General features: G+C 48.1%; 1 protein-coding gene across 2 annotated transcripts in view; it reads right to left on the bottom strand.

Moving 5' to 3' along the window:
- CPNE4 (copine 4) overlaps positions 1-21,500 on the bottom strand; it is a 401,350-nt gene extending 379,850 nt beyond the window's left edge. The window contains exon 1 of one of the 2 annotated variants that reach the window (XM_006158501.2): positions 21,383-21,500. In XM_006158501.2, coding sequence (XP_006158563.1) covers positions 21,383-21,435 — 53 coding nt within the window. In that variant the 5' untranslated portion in view covers positions 21,436-21,500. Of the gene's footprint in view, positions 1-17,801; positions 18,294-21,382 lie in introns of those variants that run through there. The other variant, XM_006158503.2, reaches the window with a different exon arrangement.
- Positions 21,501-23,838: the final 2,338 nt, after the last annotated feature.

Raw genomic sequence — 23,838 nt, 5'->3', positions numbered from 1 at the left:
GAAATTCAGATTGTAAGCAAATATTTGATAAGAGGATTATTTCCTTTACCTAAGGGCAAAAATCAAAAGGTCACAAGCAGAGGGGACCCGCCACCCTGGATCTCCTGAGCGACCCTGCCAGTGCAGCTGAGCTGTTGAAAGGATCAGATGGAACAATCGTAGAGAAATGCCAGCCTCAGAGGGAATGAACGGTCTTTAACGTCCACAGCTAGGCTAAATCGTGGTGTCTGATCCTGATTTCATCCGAATCTTTCCACAAAGGACCGATATAAAACTAGAAACGGCTCATCAGGTACCTGGAGATAAGATCTCCCCCCACGCTGAGAGCGCTGAAGCTATACCGTTTGAACAGTTTCAGGTTATACACACATCTAATGTGAAAGCATCCAGGGACACAGGTTAAATAGACAGGTCCACGGGAATGAAAAATAAACCCGTCCTGCTCTCCAAATGTGCGTAGTGTAAAAGACCTAACCTTTACGAGCCCTTCAATCCGGAGCAGCTGAAAGAAAAAACAGAATAAAAATCTAGCAACCTGCCATGCATTACAACCTGGATTGGACTTAATCATGTTAGACCAGCCAAACTAAGAATTCCAACTAAAATTCTGGATTTCTAGCTCTCTGAGGTCACCAGCATGTCACCATTAGCCTAAAAGCAGATGGGCTCACCCGTGATCCGACAAAAAAAAAGGTTGGGATTTCCACCAACAAGCTGGGAATAAAGTTTCACTGCTCTCTCTTCAGCTAAGCCTGCCACTGCTGGTAGATTTTTACCCGCATCATGAAGTGACTGATCTCCTGGTCGAGGTGAGGTCTGAGATGGGCTGGAGGGTTCTCCTGATCCCAGTGCTGGCTGGAGAGAAAGGGGATTTGGGAGAACTAGGAAGGAGACAGCCTTCTCCAGGCAGCGGGAAGTCACAAGAACCATAAGAGAGACAGGTTTCCCAGAATTTTCCCCTCGAAAATGAAGGTACCCAAGATCAAGATGAATGCCATGAAGCCTTTACCTGCGTCAGCCCCTTCCTGGACTGCAATTTTCTCCTCTCTGAATATTAAAAATCCCATGTGAAACCCAGTGTCCATTGCCCCTCTATAAGACTTTCCTGAACTCACCTACCCTACACAAAACTGCTCCATTCTCAAATTCAAAAGGTTTCTCATTCCACGCAGCCAGCAATAATGCACCTGCTGTTTTGCATCATTTCACCGTCTTGCTTTGCGACACCATTCTCTACTACACTGCTGTTCGGCTCTTCACATACTGTATCTCAGTTCCTTAGTTAATTTTAGCCTTCCTGAGAATGAAGCTCAGAATCTTAGCTCTTTTCTCAAAGGCAGTATACTGCATGTGGTAAGTTCAATATGTGCCAATTACATGACTGAGGAAGAGAGGTAAGGAAGGGGTCGGGCTGGGGAAGGAAATGGGACAGAAGTACCCCTCGGTCACGGGAAGGCAGGTCTATTGTGAAGGAGAGGGCGTCAGAATTTCACGTAAGCGAACACCGACGGCACCTAGACAGCTGACAACGCTGTCAAATGAAGGGAGGAGGTGAGGCAAGAGAAAAAATGGCTGGAAGAAAATAAGTCAGGGTCACAGGAAATGGTAAAAGTAGGAAAAGAAGGGGCATGAGTGTGGGAGAGAAGAGACACGTGGAAGAAGGGAAGAGCGAGCGCATGAGGGGAGAGGAGGGGATGGAGGAGAACGGGTAGGGGACAAGCCTTACCCTTGGACTTCTGGGTCCTCCATTTTTGCTTGTGCTCCTTTCCTGTTTCCAGATGGCTCTCAGAGTGTCCTGGGCACCCAGCACGAGTGCCCGGACCGTTGCCTCAACACACAGGTGAGTGTGAGTCACTCCCAGTGTGGACGGCGCGTCACTGGCTAGCACCCACCCTCTCCTGGGAGAGCATCCCAGCAGAACTGCATTTCACGGCCCAGGGCAGGAGCTCTGAGGACATCTGGGCAGAAGCCTGGGCACCTCGGGCCCTCCGCCAGGAGTGCAGTGGGAGGCTCCCTCCTCACCAGTCCCAGGCATCATGTGATGCACTCCATCCACCAGTGTCCTGGGCTGCCCCTCGGGACCAGGGCTCAGGGCTCCATGGGGCGGGGGTAGGCGGGGTGCCTTTGAGGGACTCCTCGGCACAGCTATGCCTACCTCTCTGCCAGCCCCGAGGTGCTGCCCCCCACTCCTCCTTCACCCACCCTGGGACCCAGACACGACTCAGAATGCCCACAATGCAGGAAGGTAGAACACCTTGGCAAATGCTCGGCACTTTGTGGTAACCCTGAAAAAGAGCCCTGGGCTTCCCCAAGATGTCCCCAAGTCCACCATCCCCTGGCCCTTCTGACAGAAATGCCAGTGTGTGGGTGCTACTGCACACACGTTTAAGAAGGAAGTGTGCCATGAAGAACCTTGCCACTGAAGAGGCAAGGAAGGGGCTCTCGAGAAAGTCTATCGAAGGGTAGGGAGGTCCGTGTGCCACACGGGGTGGAGCCTCGTGAGCATCATCAGGTGGGGTCATCGTTCTGAACAGGTTCTCTAAGGGAACGTGCACAAACGAGACTTAAAATTACTGCCCTGTACCCTGAGGAGAAGCAGAGCTTCGGGGCTTATTAACCAGAAGAGTGCTTGGCTAGTTTGCCAAAGACAACTACATTCCATAAAGATGCATGTTCTAGAATTAACTAACCTCCTTTTGCCACAGCAAAAGCTGAATTCCAAACTAGGCACCTCCTCCTCCTCACTCCTTTTCCCAGAGGTGAACCCTCCTGTGCCTGTCTTCTGCTTCTGCCCACCAGCTCTACAGCCTATGATCTGCTTGCAAAGACATTTAATCTTGTGATACTGGATTGAGCATGTTCCCATCCCCTTGTGGCTCTGTAAGCTAAAGCAAAACCATTCCAAATGGCCAAGCCTTGGAAATGCCCTCTTGCCTGCCCATCCAAACTCACTGTACAGTCTTAGAGGGGGCTATGGCTGCAAAGTACCACATCGTTGTCGAGGAACTTAAGCTATCACTGGAAGAGTAATCAGGGACATATGCGAAAGCCCCAGTACAGCCCTGCTGGGAAACTCAGAGTGATCTGATGGCTACAGAATAAAGGGACCCCTAGGAAAATCAGGGCGGTGTACTTGAGCAAGCACTGAGGCGTGAGATAATGGGAAAATCTGCTTTATCACATTATTTTAAAACGCTGTCTGCAGACTCTGCAGCTGTTAATCAGAGCTCACAGAAGGCATGACTGTCACCTTTATGAATCATGTTTTATCTTGAAAAGATTTTCCTTTATTACCTTTCCTTCTGCATGTTCCTAAGGAGCTGTGAAATAAGAAAATAGGAAAAACTCAGGTTCTCAATGCCAGAATCAACATTTACAAATAAAGCAAGAAAATGTGTTAAAGTTTTAAACTATGTCCAATTTTGTAAAACCATGTGTAAGCATTTTCATTGTCCCATCTCTTATGAAGGAGAACCTGTTAGTCTACAACTTTACCTACATGCATATGAAAACTTCCAAGCCCTCCAGTCAGGGGCAGAAAGACTCACAAGGCTCATGTTTCAAATCAAAAGTTTAAATGTGATGTGGAGTAGCAGGCTCAGTATTCCATCAGCCTGTGATTCAAGACATCCGAATAACAAATCTGACAAGTGAAATTGCACATTATTGAGACATAGGAAGATATGCATAGAAAGGAATAAGAGAAGGTTTACAACCATATATTTGTGGTTTGTCCACTTCCTTCTTAAAAGAGGACGATAAAGGCACCCAATAGAAAACTCAGTGTTCAGGAGAATTTGCCTGAGCGTTCTCACTCGAGAAATTGCGCCTCTTTCCTGAAACGCAACATTAGCCAAACGTGTGTTTTTGATTAGGACATCAAAGAGCAACCTCTCTCCTCCAGTTCCATGCTAATGGCTTTCAGAAGTTCTAGGAAATGTCAAGCGTTCCTAGAAACTAAGTGCCTAGGAAGGAACAGAGCCCCGTGACTAGGCGGACCGCAAAGTCTACCCACACACGTGCCTGTCTGTCCATGTCCATCCTCCACACAGCCTGTGAAGTTGTGACTAAGCACAGCCCCAACTGCTCTCCAGATAACAGGAGCCCAGGCCCACCCTGGAGCACAGTGCAGACCTCAGCATGCAGGGTCAGCCCCATCCTGCCCCTTCCCTTCTCTTTCCCAGGAGGAAAAAGCCGCCCAAGTCCCACAGGCGGAAGCCGGGAGCTTACGAGTGGGCTCCCCCTCCTCTGCCCGTGGCTCTCGGCCTGCCAGGCTCAGCATCCGGCCTGCTGTGGTTCAAGTCACTTACCCCTGATGGGAGCAGGCAGGGCTGCACAGTCCTAGGCTGGAGGGCCCGAGAGGAAAACTTGGGTGCAGCCAGGATTCCAACGGGAGGCGGAGGCCGGGGCTGTGCCCCATCACAGCCAGCTGGCGTGTCTCCCTCCCACATGTCTGCATTAATAAGTGATGACCCCATGGTCAAAGCTGCGAGCTGAGCAGACGGCTGTCCCCTCAGGAGAGGGGGGAGCGGGCTCCAGTTCCCGGGGGCATAACGTGCACTTAGACCCGCAGGGCCTTTCCCCCAGAGGCACACCTCATGCTTCTCCCGGGGAGGGCGGAAGTGCCAGGTGGCCCCACCCTTGCTGCCCCATTCCATTCCACCCCAGCTTACCAATCTGTAGCCTGCCCCCCCCTGCAGAGGGATTTTGGAAACCAGTGAAACACGACCTCCACCGGGCTTTGGAGCGTGAGTGCAGGGACCTTGGCTGTCCACAGTAGGTGTGACGAGGTGCTGTCACCCTGCTCTACACCCCTTCCACACAGCTTCAAACAACCTCGAGAGCTTCTCATAAACAAACACAGAGCCAGCATCCCGCACGATTTACGCTCTCGTTCTTAAATTCCTTTGCTTCCCTCCAGGTAAAACACTTGATAATGAAGGGAAGGCAGATGGTCATGCTTTTTGTACCTGCCTAATAATTCCAGCTGATGCTAAATGAGTTTGACTGTTGGTGGCTCGGAGACGGGGGCTGTGTCTGTGGAGCAGGGAGGGCAGAGGCACCGAGGGGATTTCTGTCTGCCTGTCCTCCTCTCTTGCTAAGATGATGTAGAGTGTCATGCATGAGCAATCCTCTAAAGATTATACTCTTGGGACCAGCAGTTAGCGTAATGGCTATGTCGCTGGACTCCCATGTAGTTGACCATGGTTCGAGTCCCGGACCCGGTGGCTTAAACTCACACCAGGCACATGTGCATGCGTGCCCAAGATCCCAAGAGGAAAAACGATTGCGGCATGGCCATCCCCCCTGGGTGGTGATTTCTCTCTTTCTGTCTCTCTGTCTCTGTCTTTCTGGTGAGCATACGCGCACTAGAGCAAAAAAAAAAAAACCTCTCCAAAAAATAAATAAAATAACAGATTATACTCTTGGTTCGGTAAGTCAGTCAGCAGAGCCTAGACCAGGAATCTGTCCGCTAGAAATACGACTTCCATGCCATGGCACCTACTGTGTGCAAGAGCCACACCACGCAGGGCAACAAAGTTCGACCGCTCAGCGCCCTGGCCCGTAGCCTGCATTTCCGAGTGAAAGCCTTGGGCTCTCTGCAGCCTCTGCATGTTTTCTGTCTGGCAGTGGGCTAGCGGAAACATGGCCCAGGGCAGGGGCTGGCAAACTTTACACAGAGCCAGAGCACAGGCTTCGCGCCCCGTCTGGTCCCCACCGTAGTATCCAGCTCTGCCCCTGCAGTGTGAAAGACACGCCACGCGATCAGCCTCACTTACAGACAGGTCTGCATCGCGGACTGGCCGGGTCGGCCCACCCTGTCCCAGCACGCCTCCTCCGACGTCGGTCCTCAGGCTGCGGATGTCGTTTGCCCTATCGTGACTTACTTCACCTCAGACCTCACTTGGTTTATAGAAGTTAAAGACGAATGTATAAAGAGAAACGTACAGATTAGGGAGCTTAGGGGCGAATCAGCAGGACTGCTCCTCCTGGCCGGAGTTTCGTGGACGTCACCAAGCACTGGGCCTCCCTGATTACCCGTCTTGGCCTCACACAGGGAAGGTGATGTGCCCATGAGATCGGGAAGTTGCCAGCATCATGTCCACAGAAGATCATTCTCATTCACTCCTGCCAGAGGCGCTAAGTTTACTCCTGGCTGTAGACAAGCCCCCCCAAGGGAAAATAGATGGGGCCGCGAGTCGGGCCTGGTCTTCCCAGAGCCCGTTCTCAGAGGGGGGATGGGTGTTGGGGGGGGTCAGGAGCAGGGAGGCCCAGATACCTTCCCTGTTTGCGTCTACTTTAGAGAAAATGGGTTCTTTCTTTCTTTTTTCTTTTTTTTGGAGAGGTTTTCGCTATAGGGTGCGTGCGCTCACCAGAAAGACAGAGAGATAGAGACAGAAAGTGAGAAATCACCCCCTAGGTGGGATGGCCACACAGCAATCCCTTCTCCTCCATTCTCCTCTCAGGATCTTGGGCATGCATGCACACGCACCCGGCGTGAGTTTTAAGCCACCGGGCCCAGGACTTGAACCACGGTCGACTACATGGAAGGCCAGCAACATAGCCATTACGCTAACTGCTGGTTCCAAGAAAAGGGCTTCTTAAAAACTGTGCTAGACGCCTGCAACACCAACAGGGCCCATCACAGTGAGGGCATGACCTGTGCTCTGAGCCCAGTGAGTCAGAATTAGAGTTCTCGGCATGAAGCTCAAGACGGAAAAGCAGCTCAAGAAACCTGGCTGAGAGCCCCAGGGAAGCAGCCCTTGTGGGACACGGCACAGACCCCATCTGATGCAGCCTGAAAAGGAGGCTCTCGTACCATCTCTCGTGCTCGGCCCTTCCTGCCAGTGGTGTTCTCCAGAAGTGCATTTCCCATGTAGAGATGCCATGCAGCAGCCCGAGGTCAACCAGCCAGGATACTTTGCAGCGAACTTCAGCTTCGACTGAAGAGACTATCTAGCGTCCGCTTGTTCGGTTGGTTTGTTTTGGTGATGGGCCCTGCCTCTGTGACATCAAACATCTGGCATACAAAATTTGTTCAGTGACCCAGATGTTTGGTGTCAGAAAGGCAGTCGCACCTGTCAGAGCCCCTCTCTGCTAGCCTTCCATCCAGGGCTCCCTGCACCTACACCTCTCCATTCTTGCTGCAGCCCCCATCCGTTTCCATAACAATAAAAAGAGGTTTAAATTCATTGATCATCAATTGAGAACTACACTGAGTTAAGCCAGAGCCAACCCGGCTGATTTTGCTCAGTAAAACTTAACGATGCCGTAGAACAGTTAGCGTAGCCAGAGCACCAGCTCCTGCAGCATGGACCATTACGCACCAAAGGGAAATTTCCACTAGGACGTCTCCTTCCCATTAGATAACAAATAAAAATGATAGGAAAGAGCAGTCTGTCGTCGTCAACCCACGATTAAGCATGACGCAGCTGCCAACCTTACATAAGTGCTTCAATGGTTCATTTATTTCTTACTAAAAGCAGCGGAGGTGACCAGCCTGCTTCCCCGGGCTTCCCCTGTGGTGGCTGGGGATCGTACACCGAGGAACCCACAGGCCACGTGAGTCACAGGGAACCTTCGATGGATAATAAAGCCGCTACATCTTAGTTTGCTCATGACTGATGCTTTTCCTGTAAGTAAGTAAACACATAAACATTGTAACAGACAATTCCAGGGCAGGTCAGCCTTTTCTTCAGGAAGTCATCATGACAAGATAGATGGAACACACATAAACAAAAACTCTTTTGCTTATTTTCAAAACCATAAAGAAGTCCTTAGTCCAAAAAGTTTGAGCACCTCCGTTTTAGTGGAGGACTGTACATTTCAGAGTGAAATGATTTTTAAGGTTGCCTCGTCTCTTCTATCTCCAACTGCTGAATAGCTGTGGCCAAGTTACCTAAACTTTCTGGTTTCCATTTTCTATGAATCAGACGAACCAACCTTATGCTTATTTGCCCAAGCACATCTTCTCTCCTGAAATACAATATTCAGAAGGTCAGGATTATGTCTGTCTGCTCATCCCATAAACCCTAAGCTGGGCGCAGCACTCTCCATGACGCACAGGGTCTCAATAAATAACCATGAGCTGATGACAGGGCGGCCGCGAGGATGGACAGGGTAATGTGTGGAGTGCACAGCTAGGGTACCTGCACATGGTAAATGTCACGGCACTCTCAGTAAATGTCAAGCCCCGCTTTTCACCACTACTGCTGTTCTCAGTTGGGTCACAGGGAGGAAAATGCATGGCTTCTTTATAGAGAGCAAATGTTTAAGGCACTGGTTCTCAAAGCATGGTCTCCAAACCGGCGGCAGCAACATCACCTGGGAGACTGGTAGGAATACGGTTACGGGACTCTTCCCCTAACCACCGAGTGAGAAACTGGAGGTGCAGACCATCAGTCTGCTCGAACAAGCCATCCAGCAGCTCCTGACTCCTGCTCAAGTCTGAGACCCAGATCTAAGACATGCACGTGGTTTCTCAATTCCTTAACGAAAGAGAATTTTGCCCATACCCCTGCCATGAGGCTCCTGATGCTGAAGATGGTGAGCTGCCAGGGCAAGAGGGGGTACAGAAAAAAATTAACTTCAACCTAGAGAATCTGAGCCTAGGAAGCAGGTCTTAGAATTAAGATGTGGGGTGGGCAGCAGATGGCACAATGGTTACATCGCTGGACTCCCACATGGCTGACCCCCGTTTGAGTCCCAGACCCAGAGGCTTGAAACTCATGCCAGCACATGTGCATGCGTGCCCAAGGTCCCAAGAGGAGAATGGAGACAAGATTGCAGTGTGGCCATGCCCTTGGGGGTGATTTCTCACTTTCTGTCTCTCTCTCCCTCTCTGTCCCTCTGGTGAGTGTATGCTCCCTATAACAAAAATCTCTCCAAAAAGAAGAAGAGTTAGAGTGGGGATGCCTTAGAGTCAGCTTTCTCCTCCCTAGTTGGAAGTGTTTGACACTGACCTGTTTATAAAACAGGAGTAATATCATCCTGCAATTACTTTTCAAAGAGTACTATATCCCCTTTGAATCTCAGAGAGAACAGAGAGCAGGGATTGGAAAGTAAGGAAAACCAGCTCTCAGAGCACTGCTGTGGTGCATCAGTCCCCTTCCAGCTTACGCGGTCTATTCCTGCTTCACCAAAAGGAGATACGGCAGAGATTCAGTAACCTGCCCAAAGCCAGACACTGAGTGGCAGAGCCAGAGCTCAAACCACGTCTGTTAACTTGCAGAATTTCAAGCCTTATCATAACAAAACTCGGCAAATGTTCGTCTTTATCAAACTGCATCGCTGACCTGTGGTTTCCTGGCACGTTTCCTAAATTAGAGTAAGGGTGGAAGGAACAGCCTATTTCATTCAGCCAGAACTTTCCAAGCAGCTACTCACTGCCTGGCACTGAGCTCATCTGTGAGCAAGGCAGGGAGACTCCTGCCCTCCTGACAGACATGGTAGAGAGGACAGGGTGGGGCACAGCAGAAGAGAAGGCTGTTTCTCACCGACCATGGCCACGCACTGCCTTGGGTGAGACATGTCACCTTGCTGGGCCACTTCTTCATCTGGAAAGTATTAACAGCAGGGCTATTCCTAAGTGTACAAGATTTCCCAGCTCTCATAGTCTGATTCCATAAGAAGCACTTACTCTGCTTCTAAAAATTAAATCAGGCCAGGAGCTGTCAGGAGCGTCTCTAACCGCCCCCCAAGTTAACCATTCCCACTGTCCTCCCTCTGGGCATGCCTCTCCTGCAGCATGACCCGCAGCCTGTCAAGTGTGAGAGTAAGGGGCACAAGAGAGCAGGTGTGAGCACGGCTCCCGAGGAGCTTGGCAGCCACCTGGCCACACAGCACCAACACAGGCCAGCACCCCTCCCTGGTTCTCACCAGGACGGATCACAAGCAAACCCCTGACTTCCTATGTTGTCACTGCAACTTTCTGGCTAAGGTTCCTGTTGAAGACACAGCACAGAAGATAGCAAAGACAGAGGACCAGGTACCCTGCACCACTAGTGCCGCAAGCTCATCATGGGGTTGTCACTTCAGTGTCATTGATAAAGCACTGCCCGTGGTCACTGTGCTGCCCTTATTTTCATTGTTACTGATATTTGTATTGAATGCACTTTTTAATATTTTTAAAACAGAATTCTTATTTATTGTAAGTGCCAAAGGCACATGTACTTGCTAGAGAAAGACAGAGAGAGGAGAAAGCACCCCCTCCAAGAGGGTATAATTATGCCACAGTCCCTTCTCCATCCTGCCAGAATTTAAGGCACATACACCTGGCATAATTTTTAGCTGCTACGGCTGGGATTTGAACCACTGTCAGCTATGTGGAATCTGACTCCCTTTACCACTAGGCTACATGGCTGGCTCCCAAAACAGAATTCTACTTAGCTGTTTCATATGCGTCATTTAGTGGTAAGAGTTCCTGGTAATGGTGGTTGTATTTTTATAACATTCTCTTCCAAATTATTTTCCTGTTTAAATGGATTAAGTCATCCATTTAAGAAGTTATTTTATTATGATGTCTATGAAATAAATGCAGGGAAGTATACAAGTTGACTAGATGAAGAAGCTCTGATATGTGTGTGTGCATAAATGTGTGCATGTATGCATATATGTGCATGTATATATGTGCATATCTGTTTGTATGTGTGTATATATGTGTGTGCATATGTGTGCATGTGTGTGTTTGTGTGTATATATGCGTAAGTATGTATGTGTATATATGTGTGCATATATGTGTGTATGTGCATGTGTATATGTGTGTATGTATATGTGTGTATGTTATGTGTATGTTTGTATGTATATGTGAGTATATATGTGTGAATGTATGTGTGTGCATATATGTATGTGTGCATGTGTGCATGTGTGTATGTGTTTTTGTGTGTATATGCATGTATATATGTGTGTAAGTATATGTGTGTATATGTGTGTTAGTACATATACATGTGTGTGTGCGTGTGTGTACATGTGTGTATCACCAAAGTGTCTGCTGAATGAGGTCACACACGCATACACCCTTCTCCCTCAAATTACCTTCCACTGACCTTGTTTCCTGAAATACAAGAAGATGAAAACTACCTCAGTAACAAGACTTGCAAAGACCCACTTCTCAGGGATCTGAGGCAAAGCAGCCGGCTCCCTGTCTCTTCCCCACATCAGTCACCTCATTCTTCACATTCACCTCATGCCAACATAGACTTTTTTTGGAGAAAGAGATTTTGCTATCAGGCATGTGAGCTCACTGGAGAGACAGACAGAAGGCGAGAAATCACCCCCCGGGGGGATGGCCACGCCACAATCCCTTCTCCATTCTCCTCTTGGGATCTTGGGCACGCATGCACATGCATCTGGCATGAGTTTTAACCCCATCCAGGACTCCGACCACAGTCGACTACATGGGAGTCCAGTGACGTAACCATCCCGCCATCTGCTGGCCCCCCACCACAGAGTTGAATGTTTCTCCTACTAACAGCATGCCCATCTGCCCCTCGGGCCCAGGACTCCAGGAGAGAACTTCACCTCCATCCCCAGTGCAGGCACCAGGGTTGGCATGGGGCTGAGACCTCGCTCTTCAGCAGGTGGGTGACGGGGGCATTCTGCCAAGGGGTGGGTGGAGACAGGCAGAGGCTCCGCCAGGAGGGAAGTGTGATGTCTCAGGACTCCGGGAATAGCATCTACCCACCCAGGAAAATGCAGACACCCCTAAGCACTCGCTAGCCCCACTGTCCCGAAGCCAGCACCCGGCTGGTGACTCCCCCAAGGCCTGCAGCCTGAAGCCCGTACCCGAAAGGTGACAGAGTTTCCGGACCCAGACTCAGACTGTCCTGCAGGGGTCCTCGAGGCCATGACAGTTGCCACCGAGCGGCCTAGCCAGGCACTGGAAGAGGCCCACTGGAACTGAAGGCAGCCCTCTGTCGCCTTGCTGCCAGGCAATCAGAGTCTGGGCATGAGCACCGGGAAATCAACATTCCACACCCGGGCACATCTAGGGTGCAATCTCACTGGCCCTGCACCTGCAAGCCCAGTAAAGGGCCGGCGTGGGCTCAGCCTGTGTTCCGGCGCCCTCTAGCGGACGTCTGTTCTCATACAACTCTCTCTAGCCTGTCCTACCAAGGTGGGCCAGGACCAGCCTTGACCACATGGCGGACCCTGCCCCGGGATTGCACCTCTGCTCCATCCAGGAGCAGGAATTGCCCTTCTTAGGTTTGGGGTCGCTCTGATAATAAAAAAGGGTTTCAGGCAGAATACCTTAATCCAAGGTTTCTGGGCTTAACCTCTGACACTATGTTCCCCCTGACATCTTCAAGGAGAAATTTCTCTAGTTTTCCAGCAATGATAAAAATGAAGTTAGAAATACTATGTTCTGAGTCAGAGATGTAAAAGCAATATTTAAGGAAGTTTGTACCTTTAATTTAAAATATAATAAAGGATTCCCTCACAGGTTCCTAGAACTGTAAACACTCATAAAATCTCTTTGTTTACTTTATTGACTCAATTGTGACATTTTAAATAGAAAGCTAAGGCTGCATATGAGCAATTCACAAAACATGCACATTAACAGAGAAGGCTGCAGACAGTAACTTTGTGCAAATTTAATCACTTCTATTGGGTAAATATTGCACTGGCTCCACAGGAAAAGCAGTGTAATAAGTCTGCCCCTCGAACACTCCAGTGGAGGGAGGAGGTCTCCCCTGCCCACCCCCACTGATTGTCCCCAACTCCTGCACAATGCCAGCCTTCACTACACAGGGTCCCAGAGACTGGCGCCACCACGGGAACCCTCTCCAGGGAACGTGGGTCTGCTTGGAAGAGGAGTAATCAAAAGGGCTGCTCAAGGAGTCTCCTGGTTTTGAACAAGTCACCTCTCTGAGTCTGAATTTCCATGTCTGTCAAATTAAACATCTAGAGTCACTAGATTATTCTCAAGCTCTTTTCCAGTTCTGAGTCGAAGGCTCAGAGCAGAAAAGGTGCTCTTCACCATGTGGGGACAGCGCCGCAGATCAGTGTGGATGGACTCCCACCACATGGAGTGCATTAAGATCATTGGACTGGAGGAGACTTTCCCAGAGAAGGTCTCTGCATTTTCTCTTTCCAAGACTTCCCTTCAAACCTCTAATATTTACTGAGGTCAAAGTAAGTGGTTCTCAAGAAGCTTTTCAAAGAACCTAGGAGGCAGATAATGGGCTTCTCGAGATTTGCCAATTTAGGTAAAATATCTACAATATATCACATATATTTAGTAGCTCATAAAGCAAACAAAGCTCCCTCATGAATGAAACTTCTATAGAAAATACTGAAAGTATACATAGGAACTACTACTATGTTGTTACGTGGTCTCCAGTTTCAGCAGCTAGTCATTGGTTGAGGTGTCATGATACATTGTCTATTTCAAGTAGCATAGAAAATATAGCACACCTTAACTGACATTTATTGAGCTTGGTTTGGATTTACCACCGAGCTCCACATAAAGACCTTACCCAAAGGATAGATTTGTAATCCCAATCTAAATTATGTTCATAACCTACTTTCCTCAAAAGAAAAACATAATAGGAATTTTAGGACAATCTAAAAAGGATTAAAAGCTGAATCTGTTCTTTACCATCTATATGGGAAAAGGCAGGGAAAAGGCAACTCTATTATTATATGCAGGAAGGTCAGTTTTAATGCACCAAAGGATGGCCTTGAACCATGTGACATTTTATTTTGAATGCATTTAAAATTTTCTGTCTTGATATTTGTAACTCCTATATACCACCTACTGTTGCCAAGGAAATATGGGTTACTGCATGGATCCAATGGGGTTTTGTTTGTTTTGTTTTAAAATATTAACAAGACAAGAATGGAAAGATCAAATACAGAGAGCAGACTAAGCTCTTTTCCTTTTTAAAATACGTGAAATCCAGATCTTCTTGTCACACCTCTGATTAAAAAATGCAAAGACTCATGAAGTGAGCGCACCACCGTATAGACCCACGGCCAGTCTGTCTGGCCTGTTCTTACTCTCTGTCCTGGAGTCAGGCCTCTCCGTGTGCAGGCACTGACTACACACAACACTGACTGCTTGCCTCTGACATGTTTTCCTCTAAAGGGAAAAATCTTTTCTTTATGTGAATAAAGGAGGTCATAACAGTCCAGATCTTTATTTATTTATTTATCTATTTATTTATTTATTTATTTATTTATTTATTTTTGGAGAGGTTTTTGCTATAGGGCGCGTGTGCTCGCCAGGGAGACAGAAGGCGAGAAATCACCCCCCAGGGGGCATGGCCATGCCACAATCCCTTCTCCTCCATTCTGCTCTCAGGATCTTGGGCATGCATGCACACGCACCTGGCATGAGTTTAAGCCACCGAGCCCAAGATGCAAACCACGGTCAACTACATGGGAGTCCAGCGACATAGCCATTATGCTAACTGCTGATCCCAGATTATATTTCAGGGCATTTGCAAAGTGAAGACAGGGAAAGGCATAGTGCATACCTGGTCAATGCGTTCAGCTGAGTTCCAAAAGGCTCTCGTGCAGATATGAATACAGGTTCTGCTGTGAACCTTTTTTTCCTCTCTGATTATTTCTTACCATCAGTATAATCTCAGGGTTTTCAGTCCTGAAAATGTACTCAAATCACCTAATGATGGGAAGAATCAGTTTCTTCTAATTATTAGAATACTACATAAAACTTCTCTGGAAACAGATAACATCTTCACTGCCAACTAACAGAAAGGAGGTATTTTTAATGGGAAATCCACATGCAGATCAAGAAACACTTCCAAACAAGACACCTTTTAATTAAAACTTCTCCAAGCAGGTCTTGTACCCTTAAGACAAACCAATAATTCAAAATGCCATGTTGTTACTAGACCCGGAGATAAAGATATCTTACCATTCCTTTCAACAAGTAAGAAGAAACTCACAAACCTCAGGGCAACTATGTTTAAAGAAATATTCTACTTCTAGTAAAGTGGTTGCCTCGTGCCAGAGAACTGTGTCTGTCCCCAGTAACGCATGCCGGGCCTGTGTTGGAAGGATGAGAATGTGGCTGACACTCACAGGGAAGGCATAGGTTTGATAGCCATGGGAATTTTCACATGGTGACACATGAAAGCTCTTCCCTTTCAATCATTCAAAACTGCCCAGGATTGAAATGTCACTCGTGCTATGGGCCAACAGATCCTTTTATATAAATTCAGGGAGAACCACCTATTTCTGTGACTAGAGTCTGATGCAGAGGAACCACTAGTCTTCCATCAGCGATGGTGAGGAATTCTGGCTTTATTAGCATGCACTACGAGCACAGGTGTCCTCGCTGTGTCTCACCCCTATTTTCGTACACCTTTCTACATGTGAGACCCTCTGCCCTACTCTAAGCGTGAAGCCCTGATCTATAAATTTTGCCAGTCTCTCTTTAAAAATAGGCAGGTGACAGACTGGAACACAATGCTTTGTAAAGCTGACCCACATGTGAAGGTTCTGGGCTTGCATCGGTGACCTCCGAGTATGATGGCTTCTGCACGCCACAACCCAGGCCGGCAGGAGCTGGGGTAGATCGCAGCATCAAGACCCTGTAGGAGCTCTCTTCCTCTCTCTCTTATTCACATAAGAAATAAACTAAAGGGGGCAGGCAAGGTCTAACTGCAGTGGTGGGAGCAATGGGCCACCTGTACAACCCTGTACAACAGTTTTCCATGCGGGAAGGCTCTGGAGGTCAGCATCCCAGGTCAAGGTGAGGGTGCCAGATGTTCCCCAGGCACCTGTGAACTTGGATGGCTAGAAGGCTGAGGAGGGAGCTTGCAGTGTAGTGAGTCCCTCTCAACGGTAACCCTCCCCCCCCTTCTCTCTCATTCTGTAGATGAACTTTAAAAAAAATGGGCAGGTAAATAAAATGAGTTCAACCTAAAGCAGAAGCTCAGCAAGGGAAGTGAAAACAACAAGAGTTATTTGATCACAGCCACAGCCATCCCGAGCTCTGTCTTATCTTGAGGGTAATAAAAAGAAATGAGACCTTTCTAAATTTGAAGGGCATCAAATACACAAAGTTGATATGCTTGCCTCTGGCTTTCGGTGGAGTGGAACTAGTGTATACTAACTGCAGAACACTGGCATGGGTTCGAAACACCTATGTTCTAGAAAGTTTGGGGTTGTTTTGTTTTTTAATTTAGTTTGATATAAAGCAAAAGAATAAAACACGAATGCCTTTGAGAATGGAGATTGCTAAGAAAGGAGTAGACAGGAGTAGGGAGAGACAAATTATGCATTCAAAGTTAAGGTAGTTTTTAAATAAGAGCAAGTGGAGTGATTGTTAAGGCACTAGATTCCCACATAGCCAACCACAGTTAGAGTCCTGGACACAGCAGCCTGAAAATCATGCTGGGCACATGTGTGTCCATGCCCAAAATCCCAAGAGGAGAATGAAGGAGAAAGGATTGCAGCATGGTCATTGCCCCCTGGGAGATTTCTCACTTTCCCTCTCACTGTCTCTATCTCTCTCCAGTGAGCACACACACCCTATGGCTATATATATATATATATATGCTTTAGTCTCAGTTTAGAGAGAACACATTTAAATGCCTTTGACAGCTCAAAATGCTATTTAGAAAACAAAACCAGGTGAGCCTAGGAAACCCAGAAGGTGGCTTTCCAAATCCCTGGCAAAGCAGAGGATCAAGGCGTGTTTTTGCAGTTTTGCACAAAGGGTGAAAGGTGCTGAGGTATCTTTTCCCCAGATGTCATGAAGCCCTGCAGAATCAGTGGGCCAGTTATGTGGGGAGGGGTGGCGAGGGCAGTGCTCTCAGAAATCTCTCTTGCAGAGTTTCCCAGGGCACGCTGCCCTCCACCCCACCCCCACTAGTCTCCTCCTTCCCTCCCTCCACCTGAATCCCCACAGCAGCCCTTCTCAGCTCATGCCCCAGAGACCAGCTCTGCAGCCTGTGAATTTTCCTGGAGCACGGCAGATCTAGGACTCCCCACCATAATGGGGACTGGAGACTTAAAGCTGCCTGCTTCAGAAGAGGGAGGAGCGCACTTTCCTAAGAGCACTCCCCAGGGCGCAGGCTGCTCACCACCGTGATAATCTAATCTAATGGATGCTCACCTGACCTGATGAGGCCCACTCCCAACTGTCTTTCCTAGGCTCAGCCCTCATGCAGGGTCCTGATCGCTGCTCAGCTGTGGAGTGGCTTCTGTGGTCTCTCCAGTCCTGTGCCCCACCCCTTTGTCACTCCAGCGACTTTATTTAACAGAGAACGGAGCGCTGAGGAACTGGGTTGAATCAAGGCACACCTGAAAGCCTATTGATTAGTTTTAAGCCAGAGAGCCGCAAACAAATATTATTGGGACCTCGTTGGAAGGGAGTGGGGAGGTGGTGGAGAGGCTAATTCCAATTGCAGTTAGGTCAGCCGCTGGATACCACTAAATGTCCCACTGTGGCTCACTGTCAGAGGCAAAGCTGCAACTTCCGCCCACACACTGCTCCCTTCCCCGATTTTGTGAACACTCCCTCCCCCCCTTCAGGACTTGGCCGAGGGCCCCTCTCAGAGCTCTGGGCCCCTCCAGGGTCTTCAGCAACCACTAGCCCCACCCCAGCTGGGCCAGTTGGGCAGATGCCAAAAGGCAGCCATAGGAGATGAAAGTTCCCCTGGATTAAACAACATGCTTGCAGCTGCGTCTTAAAACAACAACAGCAATGACAAACAAGCCAGTCTGAGTGGGAAAACAGCGCACCTCAGAAGTTGGTCCTGCGACGCAGTAGCCCCACACACTTGGCCAGCCTAGCACACAGGAATGCGGAGTTGGCGTTGACTTACCTGGGCGTGCAGCCTCGAAGGGTAGAAAGAGAATTCAGCCCGGGACGACTTTTGACCCGCCCCCAGGAGGCAAAATCCGGCTTTGGAATGGGGTGGGGGGTGCAGTTGAGTAGTGGCTTGAGCGGGACTCGCACTCTCCTCCCCCTCGTCCTCCCAGGCCAGCTTAGGAACAGCAGATGGAAAAGATGCTGAGAGGAGAGTTTGGTCTCTCTGGAAACCCTGACACCATTCTCGACGATGGGGGTGGGGAAGCAGTGCCAGTGTGGGGTGGCAGCTCGGTTCTCAGTGAACTCCGAGTAAAGAGAGGGGTGCTGGGAAAGGGAGGGCGCGGAGTGGACCGAAGGAGGAAGAAAAGACAAGGGGCGAGAGAGAGAGGGAGAGCGGGCAGCGGGGAGGTGGCAGCTTCGGAGATTTCCACCTTCTGACGAAACCCATGCGCCCGGCAACCCGGCCAGATACGAGTTGGGAAAGCTCAGCGCGAGCGCCCCCTGGGGTTTCCACGGATCCCAACCCTGCCCGGGATCCGTCCTGGCCCCGCCCCGGATTCGGCGCTGGCGCTCTCCATGGTCCTGACGCTCTCCGTGGTGCTGGCGCTCTCCACGGCGCTAGAGCTCTCCGTGGTCCTAGAGCTCTCCGTGGTCCTGACGCTCTCCACGGCGCTGGCGCTCTCCATGGTGCCGACGTCTCTCCAGGGTCTGGTTCTCTCCATGGTGCTGGAGCTCTCCATGGTTCCGACGCCCTCAGTGGTGCTGGAGCTCTCCAGGGTCTGGCTCTCTCCATGGTCCTGGGGCTCTCCACGGCTGACGCTCTGCATGGTGCTGATGCTCTCAGTGGTGCTGGAGCTCTCCACGGTGCTGGAGCTCTCCACGGTGCTGGAGCTCTACATGGTGCTGACGCCCCAGTGGTCCTGGAGTTCCCCTGGGTTCTGGCCCTCTTCATGGTGCTAGAGCTCTTCACAGCACTGGAGTTGTTCATGGCGCCAGAGCGCTTCACGGCGCTGGCGCTTTCCGTGGTTCTACAGCTATCCACAGTTCTGATGCTCTCCAGGGCACCGGCGCTCTCCATGGTGCTGGAGTTTCTCCCCGTCGCTGGAGCTCTCCGCGGTTCTAGAGCTCTCCATGGTTCTGACACTCTCCGTGGTCCTGAAGCTCTCCCGGGTCCTGGCGCTGTCCGTGGTGCTGGCACTCTCAATGGTCCTGGCGTTCTGCACAGCGCTTCTTGCTCCGCTGTGTGGTGCATACCAGTCTCTTGGCTGCAGGTACTTGATTCAGTCCCCCAAGTGTTAAGACCCTAAGTCCATTCCAGGGAAAGCGATAATATGGGAGGTGAGAGGGAGGAGATTATGGGAGTTATACTTTACTGCACACATTCCAGGCAACTTCTTAGATGGATGCTCAGCCATCATCAAAAGTGGTGGAGGAGTTCCTCACCTCTGTATCCTCAGTGCCTACCACAGTGCCTGGCATATGTCAGGAGCCTGACAACAATTTCTAGAAAATAAGAGTGTGAGTAAATGAATGGACAACTAGTCTTCTCTTCATTCCATAATGTTCTTCTGAATATATCTACCTCACAAATAAGATTTTTAAAAAAATCTTAGGGAGTAGCTGTTTTAAAATTTATATAAACATGCTGCCTTATGTAAGAAGTAACCACTGCCACATATTATGAAGCTCTTGAGAAAGAAAGAATGGCTTTCCTACTCTGAACTTAGTCAAAGTCAAATTCAGACGCACGAACAATGAAGGGGCACACTGCGCATTGTTTCTGATTGTTTCTGCAGCCATAGATAAGCTAGACAACTAACTTCTCTCAGCATGTAGGCATTATCAGACTCACAAATTAGACTTCAGAATCCATAAAATAAAGTGCTTAAAAGGCTGTTTCTGACCTTGTAATGGAATGAAGGGTGTTAAAATCTAACACGAAGGAGAATACAGGGAGGTGAGAGGATCTTTCTTCCCACCCTGTAATGTCACCATTGAACAAGTCCTTTCTTCAGGTGAAGGGGTTTTTCCATCAGCCAGTTTTTCACCAACCACAGAGTTCCCTACTTTAAAGGTCAGAGAAGACATATTAGACTAAAAAGCAGGGGCCCCCTTAATTGTTCTGTAGAAGCAATTAAGAAGATTTGAGAAGTGGAGAAACAGCCTTCAGAAAGAGAGAAAAACATGTGTGTCTTCAGTCACCTCTCAAGACCCTCTGAAACAGTAAAACATGAAACACAAACCATAGAAAAGATCCAAGGGAGTCTGAGACCTTGGATCCCCTTTGATAAGGAAAGTGTGGGTTACTTGATTCTACACAAGGTAATCATTGTGGCTACAGGATATGAAACCACACGAATGGGCAAGGCCTCCACAGTGTCTGGGAATGTGCAATGTCCTCCAAAGTTCTCCTGCAGGCAGGGGAACCCCACTGACACACTCACACTGACGCTGAGATACAGGTTCCTCAGGGACATTCAAGATGCTCTTGCAAGGAAAGGGAGGATGGATGGTAGACAGGAAAACCAGCATATCGTTACTGAATGTGAAAATATTAAGTCAGAAAATATTCATCCTAGGTTTCATTAGAAGAGAGGCTCAGAGATAAAATTGAACTTTGAGTTAGATTGAACTTGCAAAGTTGAAGAAAAGAAAGGGTAAGTCATGATGCTTTTTGCTTTTCATGTTGATTTTGCCCTTTAAAATTAAGTTTCATGAAGGTAAGTGATGTCTGTTTTTTTATCTTCATGATTATAACTCCAAAGACTAACGAAGTATCTGTCCCTTAGCCGCTGGTCAACAAACATTTGTAAAATTAAAATGTTTCGAATATCTCAAGGATTACTAAAATAGACCTCTTATTTTGTAGGTGAGGGGAAAGGAGTCAAGAGGTGCAGAGCATACACTATTCCCAGGCAATGCATTAGGCACTCTACTTACCATCCTATTTAATTTTTAATTTTTTTTAAGCTTGCTCTAGAGCATTTGTGCTTGCCAGAGAGAGGCAGAGAGAGAGAGAGAGATAGAAAGTGGGAAAGTGGTGGTGGGGGGGAGGACTAGGTTTTGAGTGACGGAATGACCAGACCAGAGGACAGAATGAGTTAGAGAACACAGAGTATTAATCAAAGCAGTCTCTGAATGGACAGCTAAGAACAGATGAATGCATGGATAGTAGAGCTAAAGCCCATAGAGAAAAGCCTAGTGCAGTTATTGCTGGCCCTCCCTGTTAAAAGCATACACACATGAACTGAGCACAATGCTACAACTTGTGGCAAATGCGGTCTCTTGTGCCAGCAAGCTGTAGCTCCCTAATTAGAAACAGTTGCCTGCGAAACACACGTGCAGTTTATGTCAGAAGCTTGGAATTTTTTTCTCAAGGCATGACCCTGAAGGTAAATTCAAAGAGGTTCTTTGCAGAGCACACAAGGCAGAATTTACTCCCATCTCTCATACACAACCAGCAGCTCATCAGTACAAATGGACATTTTAACCAGCTAATGAACTATGTTCTCAATCCCTACACCCACAAGTCCCCACCAGCCGGAATCCCCTCCACAGTTGTAACATCAAAATCCCCTTCTCCATATCACTCACCTCCTCCCAACTCTCTTTTTCATAGAGTCTGAGCTGCTGGACTCCACAGCCATGGTTAAAAGTACCTAATCCAAATGAGAGCCACAGCGGTACTGGCGTTCCCAAGCCGCAATGGCTCAGCTCTGGGTAGATGTGCTCACGGGTCTGCTTGATGACATAAGGGGAGGCACCCGCTCAGAGTTTTATGCCAATATGAAAGGCATCTCACCCATCAGTGTGACAAGTGAAATGCTGGAATGGAGCCAGGGAACAAAGGGAAGAAATATGGATTCTTACCAATGCAGTGGATACCGTTTTTGTAAAAGGGTAGCAGATGACAAAGGGGAAAAATAGGCAGAGAGTCAGTGTCCTGCATCAAATACCCTGCATCTTTCTCTCAATGAGTCAGGGTGAGCATTTTGTTTTGAAATTGAATTTCTGTTTTCTTTTCTTCTTCTTTTCCCCCTTTGAGCTGTAGGGTGGCTACATACTCAACTAGTCAAAGGGACTGCTGTAAATAACAGGATCTATTTTTGAGACTGTGCATCAAATAAGAAACTAGAATTTCACCCAGGGCTATTTATAGCTCAAAAATGTGTTCTTGCTTTTTATTTCAGGTGATTTTGAGAATTGACGGATCTACTTTGCTCTAGTGTTTCTGTACATGCCTGAAGTGGGTTGTATTATTGGAAAGCAGGGGGAACTCTCTAAGAAAGCCCTTCTCACAGGCTAAGATGAAAGGGAAAACTAACACACACATGCCAAGCTGATGCGGGGATTTCACCTTACACGTCTGTCGTGTTTGTATGTGGAAACCCCATGTTACCCGCGGTGCCTCTAGCACTCAGTAACAAGCTATGGCCATGCCATGAAGGGTGCCTAATACTTTTGTCTGCCATTAGGTGGCATCAAAATCTCTCTAGCTTTTCTTCCATGCATTTTAAGAACCATAGGAAGGGGGCATTTTACCAGGGGTTATATTTTTTAAAGTCACTAAGTCAGCTCCATATTACTTCAGAACAGATTATCCTACTTATGAGGGCACTCACTGATAGCCTCAGTTTCCTTACTATCAAAAGAGTTGTTGTACTGAACTTTAGCTCTAAGATTGTACTTAGATATCTTACCACTCTACCCATTAGAACTCCATTCTTCGGGGCTTCGGGATATTTGCCCACAGCCATCCTTCTGCTGCAGAGAATGCCTTTTGCCAAGCCTATATGTAGATTTTAAACTGTTTTTCCATACTATGAACAGCATAATTTGGGGAAAAGTAGTAATGTGCTCAATCCCAAATACATTTTTCCTACCTTTCTTCCCAACGGGTTAGGCACAAGGCTGAGGCTTTCCCTGCGCTGTTTGTCTAATCGAGCAGCCACCAGACACGTGTATCTCTTGGGTCATCAGAAAAGTCATGATGGATTTTTCTGTTTTTCTATGCAAAAGTCCATCACGACTTTTCTGATGACCTGATATTTAAATTTAAATTTATTAAAATAAATACAACTGAAAATTCATTTTCTCAGTTCCACTAGCCACATTTTGAATGCTGAGTCATCATCAGTGGCTAGAAGCTAACACCTTGGATAGTTGGATAGAGAGCATTCCTATCACTGCAAGTGCTGTTTTACGGCACTGGCCTGGCTATTGAAACGTCAGAGGAAGTTGAGGGACAGCTTTTTTGAGAGTCTTAGGAGAGAGGGAGATAACCAAGTCAGCTGGCATCTGCCTTTACCCCTCTAGCCCTTCCTTCTGTCCTACCTAGGGGAAAGGTAAGTCAGCCAGCGTGACCATAAGACAGCAAGCGTTTGCCAAGGCAGGCCAAGCGGAGAGAGAAGAACCATCTGGGTCTTCAATACCATGAAGGCCACTATATTATCACCAGTTTTATTGTTAGGAAAATTCAACTTTTAGTTGATTCAAGCCACTATTTTCAGCTTTTTATTACTAGTAGCTAGACAGTATTCCAACTGATATGTTCTCAGAAAGTTACCTGGGCAACTTTCTTAATGGCTTTGGATAAATGAGTTTCTTTCTAGCTTTAGAAACAGAACAATGTGTACACCACAAAGAAATAATTATTAATTATTAATTTCAATATGTCAAGTGGGCCGGGGAGGGGTGGGGCACAGGTGGGCATTAATGACACTCAGAATGAATCTGGCTAGGGAGTAGCCATGCATTTTCCTGGAAGAGAGGCCGACGGCTATGGAGAGAAAAGCAGTACCTGGGCCGCATCAGCTAGAAACTTGGCTGCTGCTGTTATGTTGCTACATTTACCCCACGGTGATCCAACAAGGCATCTCACAGACCACAGCCACACTTGGGGGACTAAGTACCCCGCTGCTCACACAGTCACTTGGCTGCAGAGCTGCGTCACAAAGCCACGTGTGTGATCTTGTCCCTGCTTCATCATGGAATTCCACTGGGGATGGTTACGAGGTTCTGATTCATACTCGCTTATTTCCAGGATCTCA

This window comes from Tupaia chinensis, unplaced genomic scaffold (assembly GCF_000334495.1).
Source record: "Tupaia chinensis unplaced genomic scaffold, TupChi_1.0 Scaffold000601_1, whole genome shotgun sequence".
Taxonomy (NCBI): Eukaryota; Metazoa; Chordata; class Mammalia; order Scandentia; family Tupaiidae; genus Tupaia; species Tupaia belangeri.
This window is presented reverse-complemented; position numbering and strand designations above follow the sequence as displayed.